General features: G+C 47.1%; 1 protein-coding gene across 2 annotated transcripts in view; it reads right to left on the minus strand.

The window, feature by feature from the left end:
- Positions 1–1,364, minus strand: part of MED26 (mediator complex subunit 26) — a 41,483-nt gene extending 40,119 nt beyond the window's left edge. For both annotated transcript variants that reach the window (XM_070373258.1, XM_070373259.1), the window contains exon 1: positions 987–1,364. In XM_070373258.1, coding sequence (XP_070229359.1) covers positions 987–1,058 — 72 coding nt within the window. In that variant the 5' untranslated portion in view covers positions 1,059–1,364. The remainder of the gene's footprint in view (positions 1–986) is intronic.
- Positions 1,365–15,195: the final 13,831 nt, after the last annotated feature.

Raw genomic sequence — 15,195 nt, forward strand, 5'->3', positions numbered from 1 at the left:
AAGGGAAAATGACCCCTATCACGGACAACCACTCAGAGAAAACATGAGAATATAATGACTCTTTCCCAACACACTCGGTGGGGGGCAGGGGAGATCCCTCCACAAACAGCAGCCTCGGTGGAGCACCACCTGAGAAAGCGACACCCTGGGGTTAACCCTGACTGTCTAGGTCACAAACCAACAGGCTAGGGCCCCACGTAGGGGGCAGACGAAGAAGGGCTCTGGGTGGAATGGGAGAGCACACAATCACCTCTACTTCACTGCCAAAAAGCGGGGCTCTGCCTTGGTCTGAGACGCAAGGAGTACTTAGGCCCAGAAAGGTAATAGGAAGAATCCCACTCTGCACAAGATTATCTTCCGTCGGCAGCGACCCCAAGAGAGACCCAGCGAAGGCAAGTCCACTCTCAGAACCGAAAGGGACTCTCCACGCGCCTTGGGCACCCGGCTAGGTGTAAAGGAGGCCGGGGGGGCTCCCTCCGAAGCCAGAAAGGTTCTTCCAACCGGGAGGAAAGGTAAACAAGACTTCCCTCATCACCGAGAAGGCCGAGACACCGGCGGCACGGGCTCCCCGAGTCCTACCCCGGACACCAGTTGCTCACAGCCTTTCCCCCTCCCCTCCCCCCCGCCGGGAGGGCTTCCCGGGGGTCGCGGGTCCTATGGTAAGGGCGAGGCGGGGAAGCACCGTCAGGAACAGCAAGGGTCGTAGAATTAGAGTGGATGAGGGGGAAAAACTCTAGTCTCAGCTCCCATCTGCTCCCTTCGCCCAGGCCGCACGAAAGCCTCGGCCTCACGTACCGAGCGCTGCCGGGCTGCCCGACCAGCCCCCGGCCCGGGCCCGGGGGAAGAGAGACAGGGATGGCAGCGGCCCTCAGGGGAAGCTGGGTGTCCGGGGGATCCTTCGGAGCCCGGCGGACGAGGAGCACTAGGGAGGGGGAGGGTCCTGGGCCCACGCGGCCTCCACCTAAACCCGTGTGAGGAGCACTTACGTTGCTCTGAGGGTCGATGGCCTGCAGCAGCCGGTCCCTGATCTGCTGCGGAGACGGCGGAGCCGCTGTCATTGCCTGGGCGAGGCGGGGGGGGAGCGGCCGGGCCAGCGGGCGGGCGGGCTGAGGCGGAGGACCGGGGTCACTCACTCGCCGGCCTCCGGGAGCGGAGCCTCATGTTCCCCGCGGCGCCGGGGAAAGAGGGGGCGCGCGGGGTGACGGAGAGGTGAGCCGGGGCCGGGGCTCAGGCCCGGGGCGCCGCCACCACCAGAGGAGGAGGAGGAGCCGCCGGAGCCGTCGCCGCTGCTGCCGCCGCCTCGAGAACCAAACTCCAGTGAGCTACCCCGCGCGAAGCACTCTGGGTAACCCGCGCCGCACGCAGCGTCGGCGCCACGCTGAGGAGGTTGGGAGATAGGGCGGGCAGAGACGCCGAGTCTGGGCGGGGCCACTTGCAGGCCCCGCCCCTAGACTCCACGCATGCGCGCGCAGGCGCAGTCACCCCCCACCTCTGTTCCGCCCAGTCGCTTGGCCCAGGGAGCCGTTGGGAGGCGGTTGGGCGGGGCAACGGCCGCCGCCTGGAGGCCCCGCCCCCACCCAAGTCGGGAGGTTGAGGGGGTGGCGGCCAGAGGTTTCCGACGGAAACGCTAGGTGAGCGCCGAGTCCTTGAACCCTGGCGCTCTGGGCGGACGCCCTCAGGGCAGCGAGGCGGAGAGGGCAGATGAAGTACCCCACTCCTAGGGTAGAAACGCTTTCCCCATTCTGACGAAGATGACGGGAATCGTGGGCGGGAGAAGCTGCCAAGTTTCCTGAGCCCCGGGGTCCTTCCCAGCTCCTCTGCGTTCGGGGAGGCCAGGAGGCAGACGTCCACGTTGTAATTCTGTGCACCGAAGGGTCAACTGAGGAGCGCTGTGGGACGCTCCAGAGGGGGTGGGTGCGAGTCGGGGGTCTGCAGCGCCTCGGGCTACTATCCCCAAAACATGAGACAGCAAAGTGTCTCACGGAGGAGCCGCTACCGCAGCTAGGAAAGCCCCGAGGCCGCATGAGTTGACACCAACGTTGCAATCCTGTGTCCACGCGTTTCTCAGCCTGGGCACCAGTAACATTTGGGGCTGGATCACTCTGTCCTGTGCGTTGCAAAATGTTCGGCAGCATCCCTGGTCTCTGCCAGTAACACCCTTTTCCTGCAGGGGACCAGAAATGTCCCCAATCACTGCCAGAGGTCCCCTGGCTGGTAGACTCGACCCCTGTTGAGAATCACTGGTTTAAAAAACCCTCCCACCCTGCTTTGAATGGTGGTGCTGGAAAACTGAAACGCCCTTACAAGGGAGGAAACTGAGGCCCAAGGTCACCCAGAGTTATCGGTCGAAACCAGGACTGTTAAATGTCAAGTCTAAGGGCTTCTCCCCGCCCCTAGCCTCATCATTGCCTTCTTTCATTGCCGGCTCTCTCCGTGGAAGCTCTTGTTAAATATACGGTTATGCAAAGGGGTAAAAAAGGCAGGCTGAGTGGATCATTAGCCGCAGCCTCGAGAGAAATAACTTTTCTTCTTGTTACAGGAAGACCTACATTTAAAACAGGAGAGAGGCAGCTGATGAGAACCACATGCGCGCCTCGGCTCTGTGCTACACCTGTTAGTCTTGCATTTGTCATGCTTCTGGGAAGCATTTTTATTTGCAAAAAACGGCTGCTTCCCCACGTGGTTGTGGTTGCCTGCTCCTGCACGTGTGAAAAGTTTTACATCACACTTGTAGGAGAAAATAAATACGGGCAAATTACCTCTCTTTATTCACTCTCCCTCCTAGAATGAGGTGCTTTGTGTACATGGTGTCCAGGTTGGAAACCAGCCCATTTGGAGATACTTTTTATCTCACTACAGATAAGCAAAAGAAACAAGCCCTCCCCCGAGTATATTCGGGTTCTGCCATTATTTTTAACCTCAGACTTGTCTTTTTAAATCAAGGTTCCTTAGAAATAAGCTGCTCCCCCCCACCCCCAGCATGATTCAGATTGTTTAAGAAAAAAATCTAGAAAACACTCCATTGACCTGCTCTTAGTAAACTAAGAAGAAACATTAAGATGACTGTGAGCTCTGTTAAAGGTACGGATTCTGTGTCCCCAGTAGATAAAAGTGCATGTGGATGTGCTAAGTCGCTTCAGTTGTGGCCAACTCTTTGCCACCCTACGGACTGTAGCCCACCAGGCTCCTCTGTCCTAGGGATTCTCCAGGCAAGAATACTGGAGTGGGTTGCCATGCCAGTCCTCCTCCAGAGGACCTTCCCAACCCAGGGATTAAACTTGTGTCTCTTATATAAGTCTCCTGCATTGGCAGGTGGGTTCTTCTACCACTAGCACCATCTGGGAAGCCCAGTATATAGAAGTGAAGTGAAAGTTGCTCAGTCATGTCCAACTCTTTATGACCCCATGGACTATACAGTCTATGGAATTCTCCAGGTCAGAATCCTGGAGTGGGTAGCCTTTCCCTTCCCAATGCAGGGATCAAACCCAGGTCTCCCACATTGCAGGCAGATTCTTTACCAGCTAAGCCACAAGGGAAGCCCAAGAATACTGGAGTGGGTGGCCTATCCTTTTCTCCAGCAGATCTTCCCAACCCAGGAATTGAACTGGGGTCTCCTGCATTGCAGGCAGATTCTTTACCAATTGAGCTATCAGAAAAGCCCAGTAGACAGAAGAGTCCTTATTAAATACATGTGAAGTAAGTGAATGAATGTCTCATCCAGATACATGGTAGTTGTATACACACACCCAGACATATTTATGCAGATCTGTCACACAGTGGAGGATCAAATATTTAATGAAGTATTGCATTAAATATACACGAGGATGAACATGGGCACACACAGACGTATGGAGAATATGTAGTTACCCATTTGAAACATTTATTTGGCTGCGACCGGTCTTAGTTGTGGCACTCAGGATCTTTTGTAGCCATGAGCGGGCTTCTCTTGTGGCGTGGGGGTGAGCGCTTAGGTGCTCTGCAGTATGTGGGATCTTAGTTCCCCGACCAGGAATCAAACCTGCATGCCCTGCATTGGAAGGCAGATTCTTAACCACTGGACCACCAGGGAAGTCCCCTGTGGAGCTAGTTTTGAAGCCAAGTCCTAAAGACGGGTTAGGGGCTCATTAATACAGTACCATAATTGCACTGTCCAGGCAAAGCGTAGCAGAAGCACAGGGAGGGGAATCCTGAAGTAACAGGATTGACAGACGCAGCATGTCAACTGAGAGCTACACATTCACACCCCCTGACTCAGGATTTTGCAACTTTTAGAAATGTATCCAGAGGAAGCAGTCAGATACAAATGTGTCCGTACAAGGAAGATCAACGCAGCAGCATCTTTATAAGGGCAAAAGATTGGAAGCCACCTATGTGTCCAGTAATAAGGTGGTATATAGATAAACTGGGAATCATTTCATGAAAAAGGGATGGTTATAGACTAGAAGAGATCAGAGGATCCTGTAATTCCATTTGGGTGGTGGCCTTGTCTTATGAATGTGTGCAACATGTAGAAATTCACCAAGCTGTGTCATTATAAACTTTCCAAATTACTAAGTAAAAGGACATAGAGCTAGCTAGATCATGTAGCCATTATAAACCAATACTGAATAATATGGGAAAATGCTCCTAATTTAATGTTAAATGATAAAATGCAACATATAAACTATGTATCTTACAATCTAGTTTTATTAAGATATGCAATATATGCTTACACACATAATTCATGAAAAAAATACTGGAAGGAAAGAAACCAAAGCACTTATCTCTCACAGGTGCTTTTTATTCTGACGATTTTGCCTGAAGTTCCACATTTTCTGGAATGAATATGGGATGCCTCCTGATGATCTTGTCCAGTGCTGGTGGTCACTGTGACCTCTAGTAGCCTCTAGTTCTCACTTTCCGACTCAAATACTGTTAATCTGTAATCATAATCTCCAAAATCCTGAGGACGGATCTGCTGTCAGGCTGACTGATGGTTGTCAACCTAAGTCCTGACAGTTTGTTTTCCCTATGGGCCTCAGTTTTGTATTATTCTTAGTAATCAAGAGAATGACAACAGGGAGTATGTAATATTTATCAAGTACCTCCTATGTGTCAGGTTCCACTCTGAGGGCTTGACATGAGGGCCCTGATCAAGCCCTTTGGACAGTCAAGACCCTTGTAAGGCTCTTCTCCTTGACTCTGTGTGGAGGTCTGCAACTCACTTTGGTCTAGGGGATGCAGTAAAAGCCACACTCTGCCTGATCCAGAGTAAACCTTTAAGAAGGTCTTAGTTACTATATAACTCAGCAATTCCACTCCTTCGACCACCACAGGAAAAATGAAAACATACATTGGCATGGACGTGTACAGGTAAATGTCTATAATAGTTCTATCCTTAATAGGTTCAACATGCAAATACCAAATGCCCATCCACTGATGACTGGATAAACGAAGTGGATGGCTATACACTGCAATATTACTCAATCATAAAAAGAAGTGGAAGGAGGGCAGTATAGGGGTAGGGGAGTGGGCAGTACAAATTACTGGGGATAAGATAGGCTACAAGGATGTATTGTACAACAGGGAATATAGCTAGTAATTTTGTAAAAGAAAAGGAACCTTTAAAAGTTGTATAATTTTTTTAATCTTATTAAAACACTGTATAATCTATTGAAATGCTCAAATAACCTCATCTTTTGACTGTGATGATCGAATCATCTGTTAGAGTGAATTAGAGGCTATTCTTTTGTTTACTATAGTTTCCTGTTCTCTCAATTACTTTCAGGAACAAAGAAACAAAATCAGTCACTCCACTAATTCTCCAGTGAATTGTTTTATTTTAGTGTCTACAAAAGTAAAATAAGTTCAGTGAAGGAACTGCAGGATAAAGGATAACAGTATTGTAGCTTTTATCCATGATTGGCCTTTTCTACTCCAGGCAGCTGTAACATAGGGTTTGAATCTTACTGTTCTGCCTGCTCTAAAAATGCAGTGGTCTCGTAGTTCATCTTGCCTAAGTCCTTGGCCTACTGAGGTCCTCCTATCACACACCACATGTCACACACTGGTACACACCATACACATGCATTTCCCATGTTCCTGGCCAGCCTTATTTCTCGCCATCGCTAAGTGGGTTTTCTCCACTCCTGTCTGTCATGCTGGTCACCTAATTCTCCAACTGGGTGACTTGGCTCCTCAGAAGACCTGGTCAGAGTCATGTGGCTGGACTGGGAGTGAGAAATGGAGTAGTCCTGCCATATCAATAAACAAGGGGGTCACAATCAGTGAATTTCTGAACCCTAAGGGCAACCAGGAAAGAAAACAATACCTGTGACCCTGCAGCCATGAGGCAGCACTGGGGAACTTGGAATGTAAAAAAAACATAGGACACTGGCCCCAGACAGCTGAGACACATATTCAGTTCAGTTCAGTCACTCAGTCACGTCTGACTCTTTGCGACCCCATGGACTGCAGCGTGCCAGGCTTCCCTGAGATACTTAGAGAAGGCATGATTTCAGTGAGCCCAGACTCTTGCATCTTCCCCTTCATAGAAAAGCGCTAAATTCCTTCACTTTAGATAGCAGGTTTCCTTTAATTAACAATAATCTCTTTATGTTCAGGCTACGTGTCCATTGTTGTACAACTTCATAACCTGGCTCCTCCCCTTGCTTCCCTGGAGCTGCTCTCTCAGGGTTTCTTGAGAGGCTGTCTCCCGGGCTTGAAGTCCTAAAACTTCCCATTGAAAAAAAAACATAACTGTCAACTTTCAAGTTGTGACTATTTTTAAGTTGAGAGGGGCAAGATGATGACTGTGGTCCAGAGCTCAGGGTTCCCAGACTCATGGGGAAACACAGGAACCTAATCAGGTATAAGCCATTTCCCTAAAGAGCAGATGACGGTCAAGGGGTTTTGTGGAAAATCAAATGAGGAGACTGACCTCTGGGGGTGGGGCGGCAAATGGAAGCAGATGGAAGCCAGGAGGAAAGATTCCCAATGTAACTTCTCAGAAACATACACACAAAAACACATGCACAGGACCAGGTCATTTATCAAAATTTCTTCTAGCCTTTCCTGAACCTTCCATGCACTTTTCAGCTTTTCAGCATCGCTGAATCACAAACTCCCAAGTGAAAGTACAATTTTGATGCAAAGTGGTCAAACCTGGGATCACCCATCCCCCACCCCCACCCACCATCCAGGCAACTATAGTCTACTTGCCTTAAAGCAGAACTGAATTATTGCATCAGATGGCCCAGACAAGAATCTCTTATCTCAAAGCAACTTTGAGGGGGAAAGGTCAGGGGACAAGCGCAAGCAGGTTCTATTGGAAGGGTCTGACCTACCCAAACCGATATGATTTGAGATCTCGCTTGCCCTGAGAACGCCTGATCTCTGCCTACCACTCAGGCTCACGGGTGATGACTGCAGAAAAGGACGGAGGTTCTAATAAGCTCTATTTGCATCTTTTTCCTTTTTAACCTCAAAACGCAGTGTTGGTTTTCCTCATGTTTCCTGGATGCTCGGATGTTTACTTCTTTGTGGTTTTTCTTTTCTTTCCTGATTACACGAGTAATAGATATTTGCAGTATAGACAATTAGTCAAGTACAGCAAAATATAAGAACGACTTAAAAATCATCCCCTGATGGGTACACGGAATCTCTGCATTGGTCTACTTCTGTGTGCATTTGAAATTTTCCATGAGTTTAAGACAAAAAAAGGGAAAAAAGAAACCACTCACCCAGGCCCATGTGTTTGTGTGGTTTTGTGTGTGGCAAATGCAAGTTCTGTAGTTAAGAGATGGTGTTGTCTGCAAAACCAAAAATTTTTACTGTCGGACAGAGTAACACCCCATGCCTCAGGCCCCCACTGATTTGATGTGATGTGTTCTGTCTGAATCCTTTACAAAACCCATGGATGGTAGCGCCTCTGTCCATGGAATCTCCCAGGCAAGAATACTGGAGTGGGTTGCCATTTCCTCCTCCAGAGGATCTTCCCGACGCAGGGACTGAACCTGTGTCTCTTGCATTGGCAGGCAGATTCTTTACCGCTGAGCCACCTGGGAAGCCAGCCCCCAAGACAGCCCTGTCCTAATCCCTGGAACTTGTAAATAGTGTTTGATGTCCAGGGAGAATTAAGATGGCAGATGGAAGGAACGGGGCTTCCCAGGTGGCCCTAGTGGTAAAGAACCCACCTGCCGATGCAGGAGACATGAGAGATACAGGTTCAGTCCCTGGGGCTGGGAAGATGAGGAGGGAATGGCACCCACTCCAGTATTCTTGCCTGGAGAATCTCATGCACAGAGGAGCCTGGTGGGCTACAGTCCATGGGGTTGCAATGAATTGGACACGACTGAAGGGACTTTGCACACATGCCTAAAAGGAAGGTTGCGACTCTGCTGACCTTAAGATGGAAAGATGTTCCTGGTGTAGCCACAGCCGTCTTAAATGGGGAAGAGGGGAGGAGAAGAGTCAGAATGAGAGAGAAGGCATCATGAGAAAGATCAGACCAGCCCCTGCTGGCTGGGATGACAGAGGAAGGGGCCATAAACAAGGATGCAGAGAGCCTATAGAAGCTGGAAAAGGAAGGGAAACAGATTCTCCCCTACAGCTTCCAGAAAGAACCAGCTCTGCCAACACCTTGATTTTAGCCCAGTGAGATTCATTTTGGACTTCTAACAACATTCAGAAAACTAAGATCATGGCATCCAGTCCCATCACTTCATGGCAAATAGATGGGGAAACAGTGGCAACAGTGGCTGACTTTATTTTTGGGGGCTCCAAAATCACTGCAGATGGTGACTGCAGCCATGAAATTAAAAGACGCATACTCCTTGGAAGAATAGTTATGACCAACCTAGACAGCATATTAAAAAGCAGAGACATCACTTTGCCAACAAAGGTCCGTCTAGTCAAGGCTAAAGTTTTTCCTGTGGTCATGTGTGGATGTGAGAGTTGGACTATAAAGAAAGCTGAGCACCGAAGAATTGATGCTTTTGAGCTGTGGTGTTGGAGAAGGCTCTTGAGAGTCCCTTGGACTGTAAGGAGATCCAACCAGTCCATCCTAAAGGAAATCAGTCCTGAATATTCATCAGAAGGACTGATGTTGAAGCTGAAACTCCAATACTTTGGCCACCTGATACGAAGAGATGACTCATTTGAAAAACCCTGATGCTGGGAAAGATTGAAGGCAGGAGGAGAAGGGGACAACAGAGGATGAGATGCTTGGATGGCATCACCGAGTCGATGGACGTGAGTTTGAGTAAACTCCACGAGTTGGTGATGGACAGGGAGGTCTGGTGTGTTGCGATTCTTGGGGTCGCAAAGAGTTGACCACAACTGAGCAACTGAACTGAACTGAACTGAACTGAACCTCCAGAACTGTGAGATAATAAATGTGCTGTGTTAGGGCTTCCCTGGTGGTTCAGGGGTACAGTCTGTCTGCCAATGCAGGAGACATGGGTTTGATCCCCAATCCAGGAGGATCCCACACACTGTAGAGCAGCTGAGCCTCTGCACCACAAGTTCCGAGGCCTGTGCTCATAAGTGTGAGGTGATAACCTCACTGTAGTTTTGATTTGCATTTCTCTAATAATAAGCAATATTGAGCATTTTTCTCCCATGTATTTATTAGCCATCTGGATGTCTCCTTTGGAACAAAGTCTGTTAAGTACATCTTCTACCCATTTTTTGGATTGGGTTGTTGGTCAACACACCAGAAAAACAAACCCAAAAAAATTATTTAAAAAAAAATTATTATTTTTTTTAATGCCTCAAAGCATACTATTTTAGCCAAGTAGATGAACTAATAGCTGTTGAGTATCTACTACAGCCCAGACCCTTGACCATCTATTATGGACTGAATTGTGCCCCTGTCCAAATTCATGTTAAAGCTGTAAAAGGCTACGTCAGGACACAGCAAGAATGTGGCAATCTGCAAGCTGAGGAAAGGGGCCTCACTGGGAGTAACACTGCTGACATCTTGCTCTTGGACCTGCAGTCTCCAAAAGCTATGAGATAAGAAATGTCTGTGGTTGACGCCACTCAGTCTGTGATATTTCGTTACGGCAGGGAGAGAAGACAAAGACCTCATCTCAATTAAGCCTTACAAAACCCTGTTGAGGATGTCTTTTAATAAATGTACTGGACTTCCCTGGTGGTTAAGAATCTGCCTGCTAGTTTAGGGGACAATGGTTTGATCTTTGGTCTGGGAAGATTCTACATGCCGTGGGGCAAGGCTTTGTGCCACAGCTACTGAAGGTCAAGTATCTAGAGCCAGTAAGAGAAGTTACCACAGTGAGAAGCCCACTCCCCTCAGCTAGAGAAAAGACCACTTGCAGTAACAAAAACCAAATTAATACATAAATATTAAAATGATTACTTAAAATGTGCTGGCCCTAATGAAATGACCACATCATTCCACTGAGTGCCTGCCCCACATCAGGCAGGTCACAGACACGTGTCAAAGCTCTCTCCTTTGCTGTCTCCGTATCACAGACAAGGACGTGGGGGCACAGAGAAGCCAAGATGCAGCCCCGAGTCACGGTCTGTCAGTGCCAGAGCCAGGGGCTCAGCCAGATCTCCACCGTGCTTTCCGCTGCAACCTTCGTTACCATCTTGTTTCTGACTCACACAATAAACTCTAACTAAATGCACCATGCTTTACTCCCCCTAAAGTAACTTCTACAACCTTTCCAGCACAGTCACTCTTGCAGCCCATGTGTGCAAAGTCACTTCCGTCATGTCCAGCTCTTTGTGGCCCCCATGGACTGTAGCCCGCCAGGCTCCTCTGTCCATGGGGATTCTCCAAGCAAGAATACTGGAGCGGGTTGCCATTTCCTCCTCCAGGGAATCTTCCAGACCCAGGGACTGAATCCAAGTCCCTTACGCCTCCTGTATTGGCAGGTGGGCTCTTTACCTCTAGCACCACGTGGAAACCCATCTATACCACTAACAGCCACTGACACTAATGCAGACTAGACACAAACGAGTAAGAGCCACCCATGATACATCCTTTTTGTTTTTAATTGTCCAGTCCCGGGACGGGCAGGCAACCCTTCTGTAAATGGTCAGCCAGTCAACATGTTCAGTTCTGTGGGTCAAATGGTCTCTGTCTCAAGGACTCAATTCCGTCCTTGCGGTTTGAAAGCATCCACTGATGATACACAAACAATTGGGTGCGACAAAGTTCCCATAAAACTTCATGGATGAAAAAACATGAATTTCCTTTCCATTTCCGTCTTGATTTGCTTTTCAACCACTTAAAAACATACGATTCCACCTCCTAGACCACGAAGAGACAGGTGGCGGGCAGCAAGAGGACAGGAGGGAAGCCAGGTGTGGGAAGCAGCTTGCCAAGCCCTGGCCCAACCACAAACCAACCAACTGATCGGAAAGAAAGCCATGGGCCGACACTGATGAGCTCTTGCTGTTTTTTACTGAAAAATGTAGATTTTGAATTTCCAGTTTGCTACAGATCCTTTCGCCCAATTTCTCATCCAGGAACACTTGCTATTAACCAGACTCCTTTCCAGGAACTCTCAAGTGCCAAAAATGGGCTTGAAGGGGATAAAGTGCCTTCCTCTGCATAATGAAAATCAAGGGAATGGTGAAAACAAACCCCCAGGTAGAATTTATATCTTTTCTTTAAAATATTTATGTTTTATTTTTATTTATATGGCTATGCTGGGCTTTAGCTGAAACATGTGGAATCTAGTTCCTGGGCCGGGGATCAAACCCAGGCCCCCTGTGCTGGGACCATGGAGTCTTAGCCACTGGACCACCAGGGAAGTCCCCCCCCAACCCCTTTTTTTTAGCATGCTTTTTGCTTTATACACAAACAGCACATGTCTTGCATCAACATAGGAAAACATCAGGTAGTTTGTCAAATCTTTCATGAACTCAGATTTGGTTAAGAAGGAGCTAATGAAAATGCTTGACATGAACAGGAAATGCCTCCCTGGCTTTGCAAATCTAACCACTTCAGAGGAGGGCCAATCTCATTATCACATCTCCTGCAGCTGCTTAAGAGGAATCCCAGGGAACCCGGCAACGATTTACCCCCTAACTATCCAGGGAACTAAAATTGGGTCTGCTCTGTGAAACCACCAAGGGAATATTTCATGTAAAGATGGGCTCCATAAAGGACAGAAATGGTATGGACCTAATAGAAGCAGAAGATATTAAGAAAAGGTGGCAAGAATATACAGAAGAACTGTACAAAAAAGATCTTCACGACCCAGATAATCACAATGGTGTGATCACTCACCTAGAGCCAGACATCCTGGAATGTGAAGTCAAGTGGGCCTTAGAAAGCATTACTACGAACAAAGCTAGTGGAGGTGATGGAGTTCCAGTTGAGCTATTTCAAATCCTGAAAGATGATGCTGTGAAAGTGCTGCACTCAGTATGCCAGCAAATTTGGAAAACTCAGCAGTGGCCACAGGACTGGAAAAGGTCAGTTTTCATTCCAATCCCAAACAAAGGCAATGCCAAAGAATGCTCAAACTACCACACAATTGCACTCATCTCACACACTAGTAAAGTAATGCTCAAAATTTTCCAAGCCAGGCTTCAGCAATACAAGAACCGTGAACTTCCAGATGTTCAAGCTGGTTTTAGAAAAGGCAGAGGAACCAGAGATCAAATTGCCAACATCTGCTGGATCATGGAAAAAGGAAGAGAGTTCCAGAAAAACATCTATTTCTGCTTTACTGACTATGCCAAAGCCTTTGACTGCATGGATCACAATAAACTATGGAAAATTCTGAAAGAGATGGGAATATCAGACCACCTGACCTCCCTCTTGAGAAACCTATATGCAGGTCAGGAAGCAACAGTTAGAACTGGACATGGAACAACAGACTGGTTCCAAATAGAAAAAGGAGTACGTCAAGGCTGTATATTGTCACCCTGCTTATTTAACTTATATGCAGAGTACATCCTGAGAAATGCTGGGCTGGATGAAGCACAAGCTGGAATGAAGATTGCCAGGAGAAATATCAATAACCTCAGATATGCAGATGACACCATCCTTACGGCAGAAAGTGAAGAACTAAAGAGCCTCTTGATGAAAGTGAAAGAGGAGAGTGAAAAAGTTGGCTTAAAACTCAACATTCAGAAAACTAAGATCATGGCATCTGGTCCCATCATGGGAAATAGATGGGGAAAGTGGAAACAGTGACAGACTTTATTTTTGGGGGCTCCAAAATCACTGCAGATGGTGACTGCAGCCATGAAATTAAAAGACGCTTGCTCCTTGGAAGAAAAGTTATGACCAACCTAGACAGCTTATTAAAAAGCAGAGACCATTACTTTGCCAACAAAGGTCCGTCTAGTCAAGGCTATGGTTTTTCCAGTAGCCATGTATGGATGTGAGAGTTGGACTATAAAGAAAGCTAAGTGCTGAAGAATTGATGCTTTTGAGCTGTGGTGTTGGAGAAGACTCTTGAGAGTCCCTTGGACTGCTAGGAGATCCAACCAGTGCATCCTAAGGAAATCAGTCCTCAATATTCATTGGAAGGACTGATGCTGAAGCTGAAACTCCAGTACTTTGGCCACCTGATGTGAGGAACTGACTCATTGGAAAAGACCCTGATGCTGGGAAAGATTGAAGGCAGAAGGAGAAGGAGACGACAGAGGATGAGATGGTTGGATGGCGTCACCAACTCAATGGACATGAGTATGAGTAAACTCCGCGAGTTGGTGATGGACAGGGAGGCCTGGTATGCTGCGGTCCATGGGGTTGCAAAGAGTCAGACACGACTGAGCGATTGAACTGAACTGAACTGAACCGAGGATGGTTAACTATCAAGGCAAAGGTGGAAAGCCAGCTGGTATGAGGTCAGCTGCTGTTGCCTAAGACAGTTATCTGGGTGGAGCTGAAAACCTCATCCTGGCTCACAGATTAAGCAAATTTAATCTGCTTAAGTGCCAGACACTGCTCCCAGTCACAGATGACAGGGACTTAGAACCAAGTTCTTTGGTATGTATGTTAAGTATTATGTATGTATGCATAAACAATACATACCATAGGAGCAAATGAATATTAACAAAAACAAGAAGTAAGGTGCCTAAGATGCATTTCTGGGGGTGGGGGCGGTTCTTAGCCTAAAGCTGTCAAAATGTTTGTGTTTTTTTATATGTAAGTTGCAGCAGTAGCTATAAGTTTAGTCATTTTACCATCCTATCTTTTTTGATATCTGGGTTTTTAATTGAAGCATAGTGAATTTATAACGTTGTGTTAGTTTCCAGTGTACAGCAAAGTGATTCCATTATATATATATTTGTGTGGTTTTGTATGTGTATTCCTTTTCAGATTCTTTTCCATTATAAGTTATTACAAGATATGGAGTGGAAATTCTTTTTTAAAGTGACTCCAAAAACCCACTAGGGATGATACACTGAGATGTCCACTGCTGTGTTATTTATAATACTCAAAAACTAAAGACAACTCAAGTCTCCATCAGCTGGGGACCAGTTAAATTAATTATGGTATGTCCACACAATGGCTTACTTACAATTAATAAGAATGGTATCATGGGGAAAAAAATGCAGAAATGTGGTCATATTATTAGGTGAGGAAAGCAGGCCAGAAGATACACAAATAACCATTTGTGTAGAGTAAAATGTATCCACCATACCCAATGCACATGTGTGGAAAAGGAGCCAGAAGAATGCATAGCCAGAGAGATACTCCCTGGGGGAAAGTGATTATGGGTGATTTTTCCCCTTATAGCAAAGCTGTACTTCATAATTTTTCTACAATGAACGGGCATTGGGAGTAAGAAACTTTAAAAGAAAATAAAACAAACAGAAGCTATGGTGGTGGCACCTGACAAGGGAGCCCTCCTGGGTGCTCTGGGAATTAGCAGTGAGAGAAGCCAGCAGAGCCACAACAATGGTGCCCACAGTGGCGTTTATAACGGCGGACACAGCACAAGTTCAAAGTACATGTGAGAGGGCCAAGGTTAGAGAGATTTATTGAAGCTCCACGGGAATTAAAAACGAGAACAATGAGACCTCTCTGGCAGCCCAGAAAATATGAAGGAAATGATGCTGAAATGAAAACAGCAGAGGCTCAGAGATACAGAAAACAGAATTATGGTTACCAAGGGGGAAAGGAATTAATTAGGAGTTTGGGATTAACAGATACATACTACTATATACAAAAGAGATAAATAACAAGGCCCTACTGTATAGCACAGAGAACAACAT

This window comes from Bos mutus, chromosome 7 (genome assembly GCF_027580195.1).
Source record: "Bos mutus isolate GX-2022 chromosome 7, NWIPB_WYAK_1.1, whole genome shotgun sequence".
Classification (NCBI taxonomy): domain Eukaryota; kingdom Metazoa; phylum Chordata; class Mammalia; order Artiodactyla; family Bovidae; genus Bos; species Bos mutus.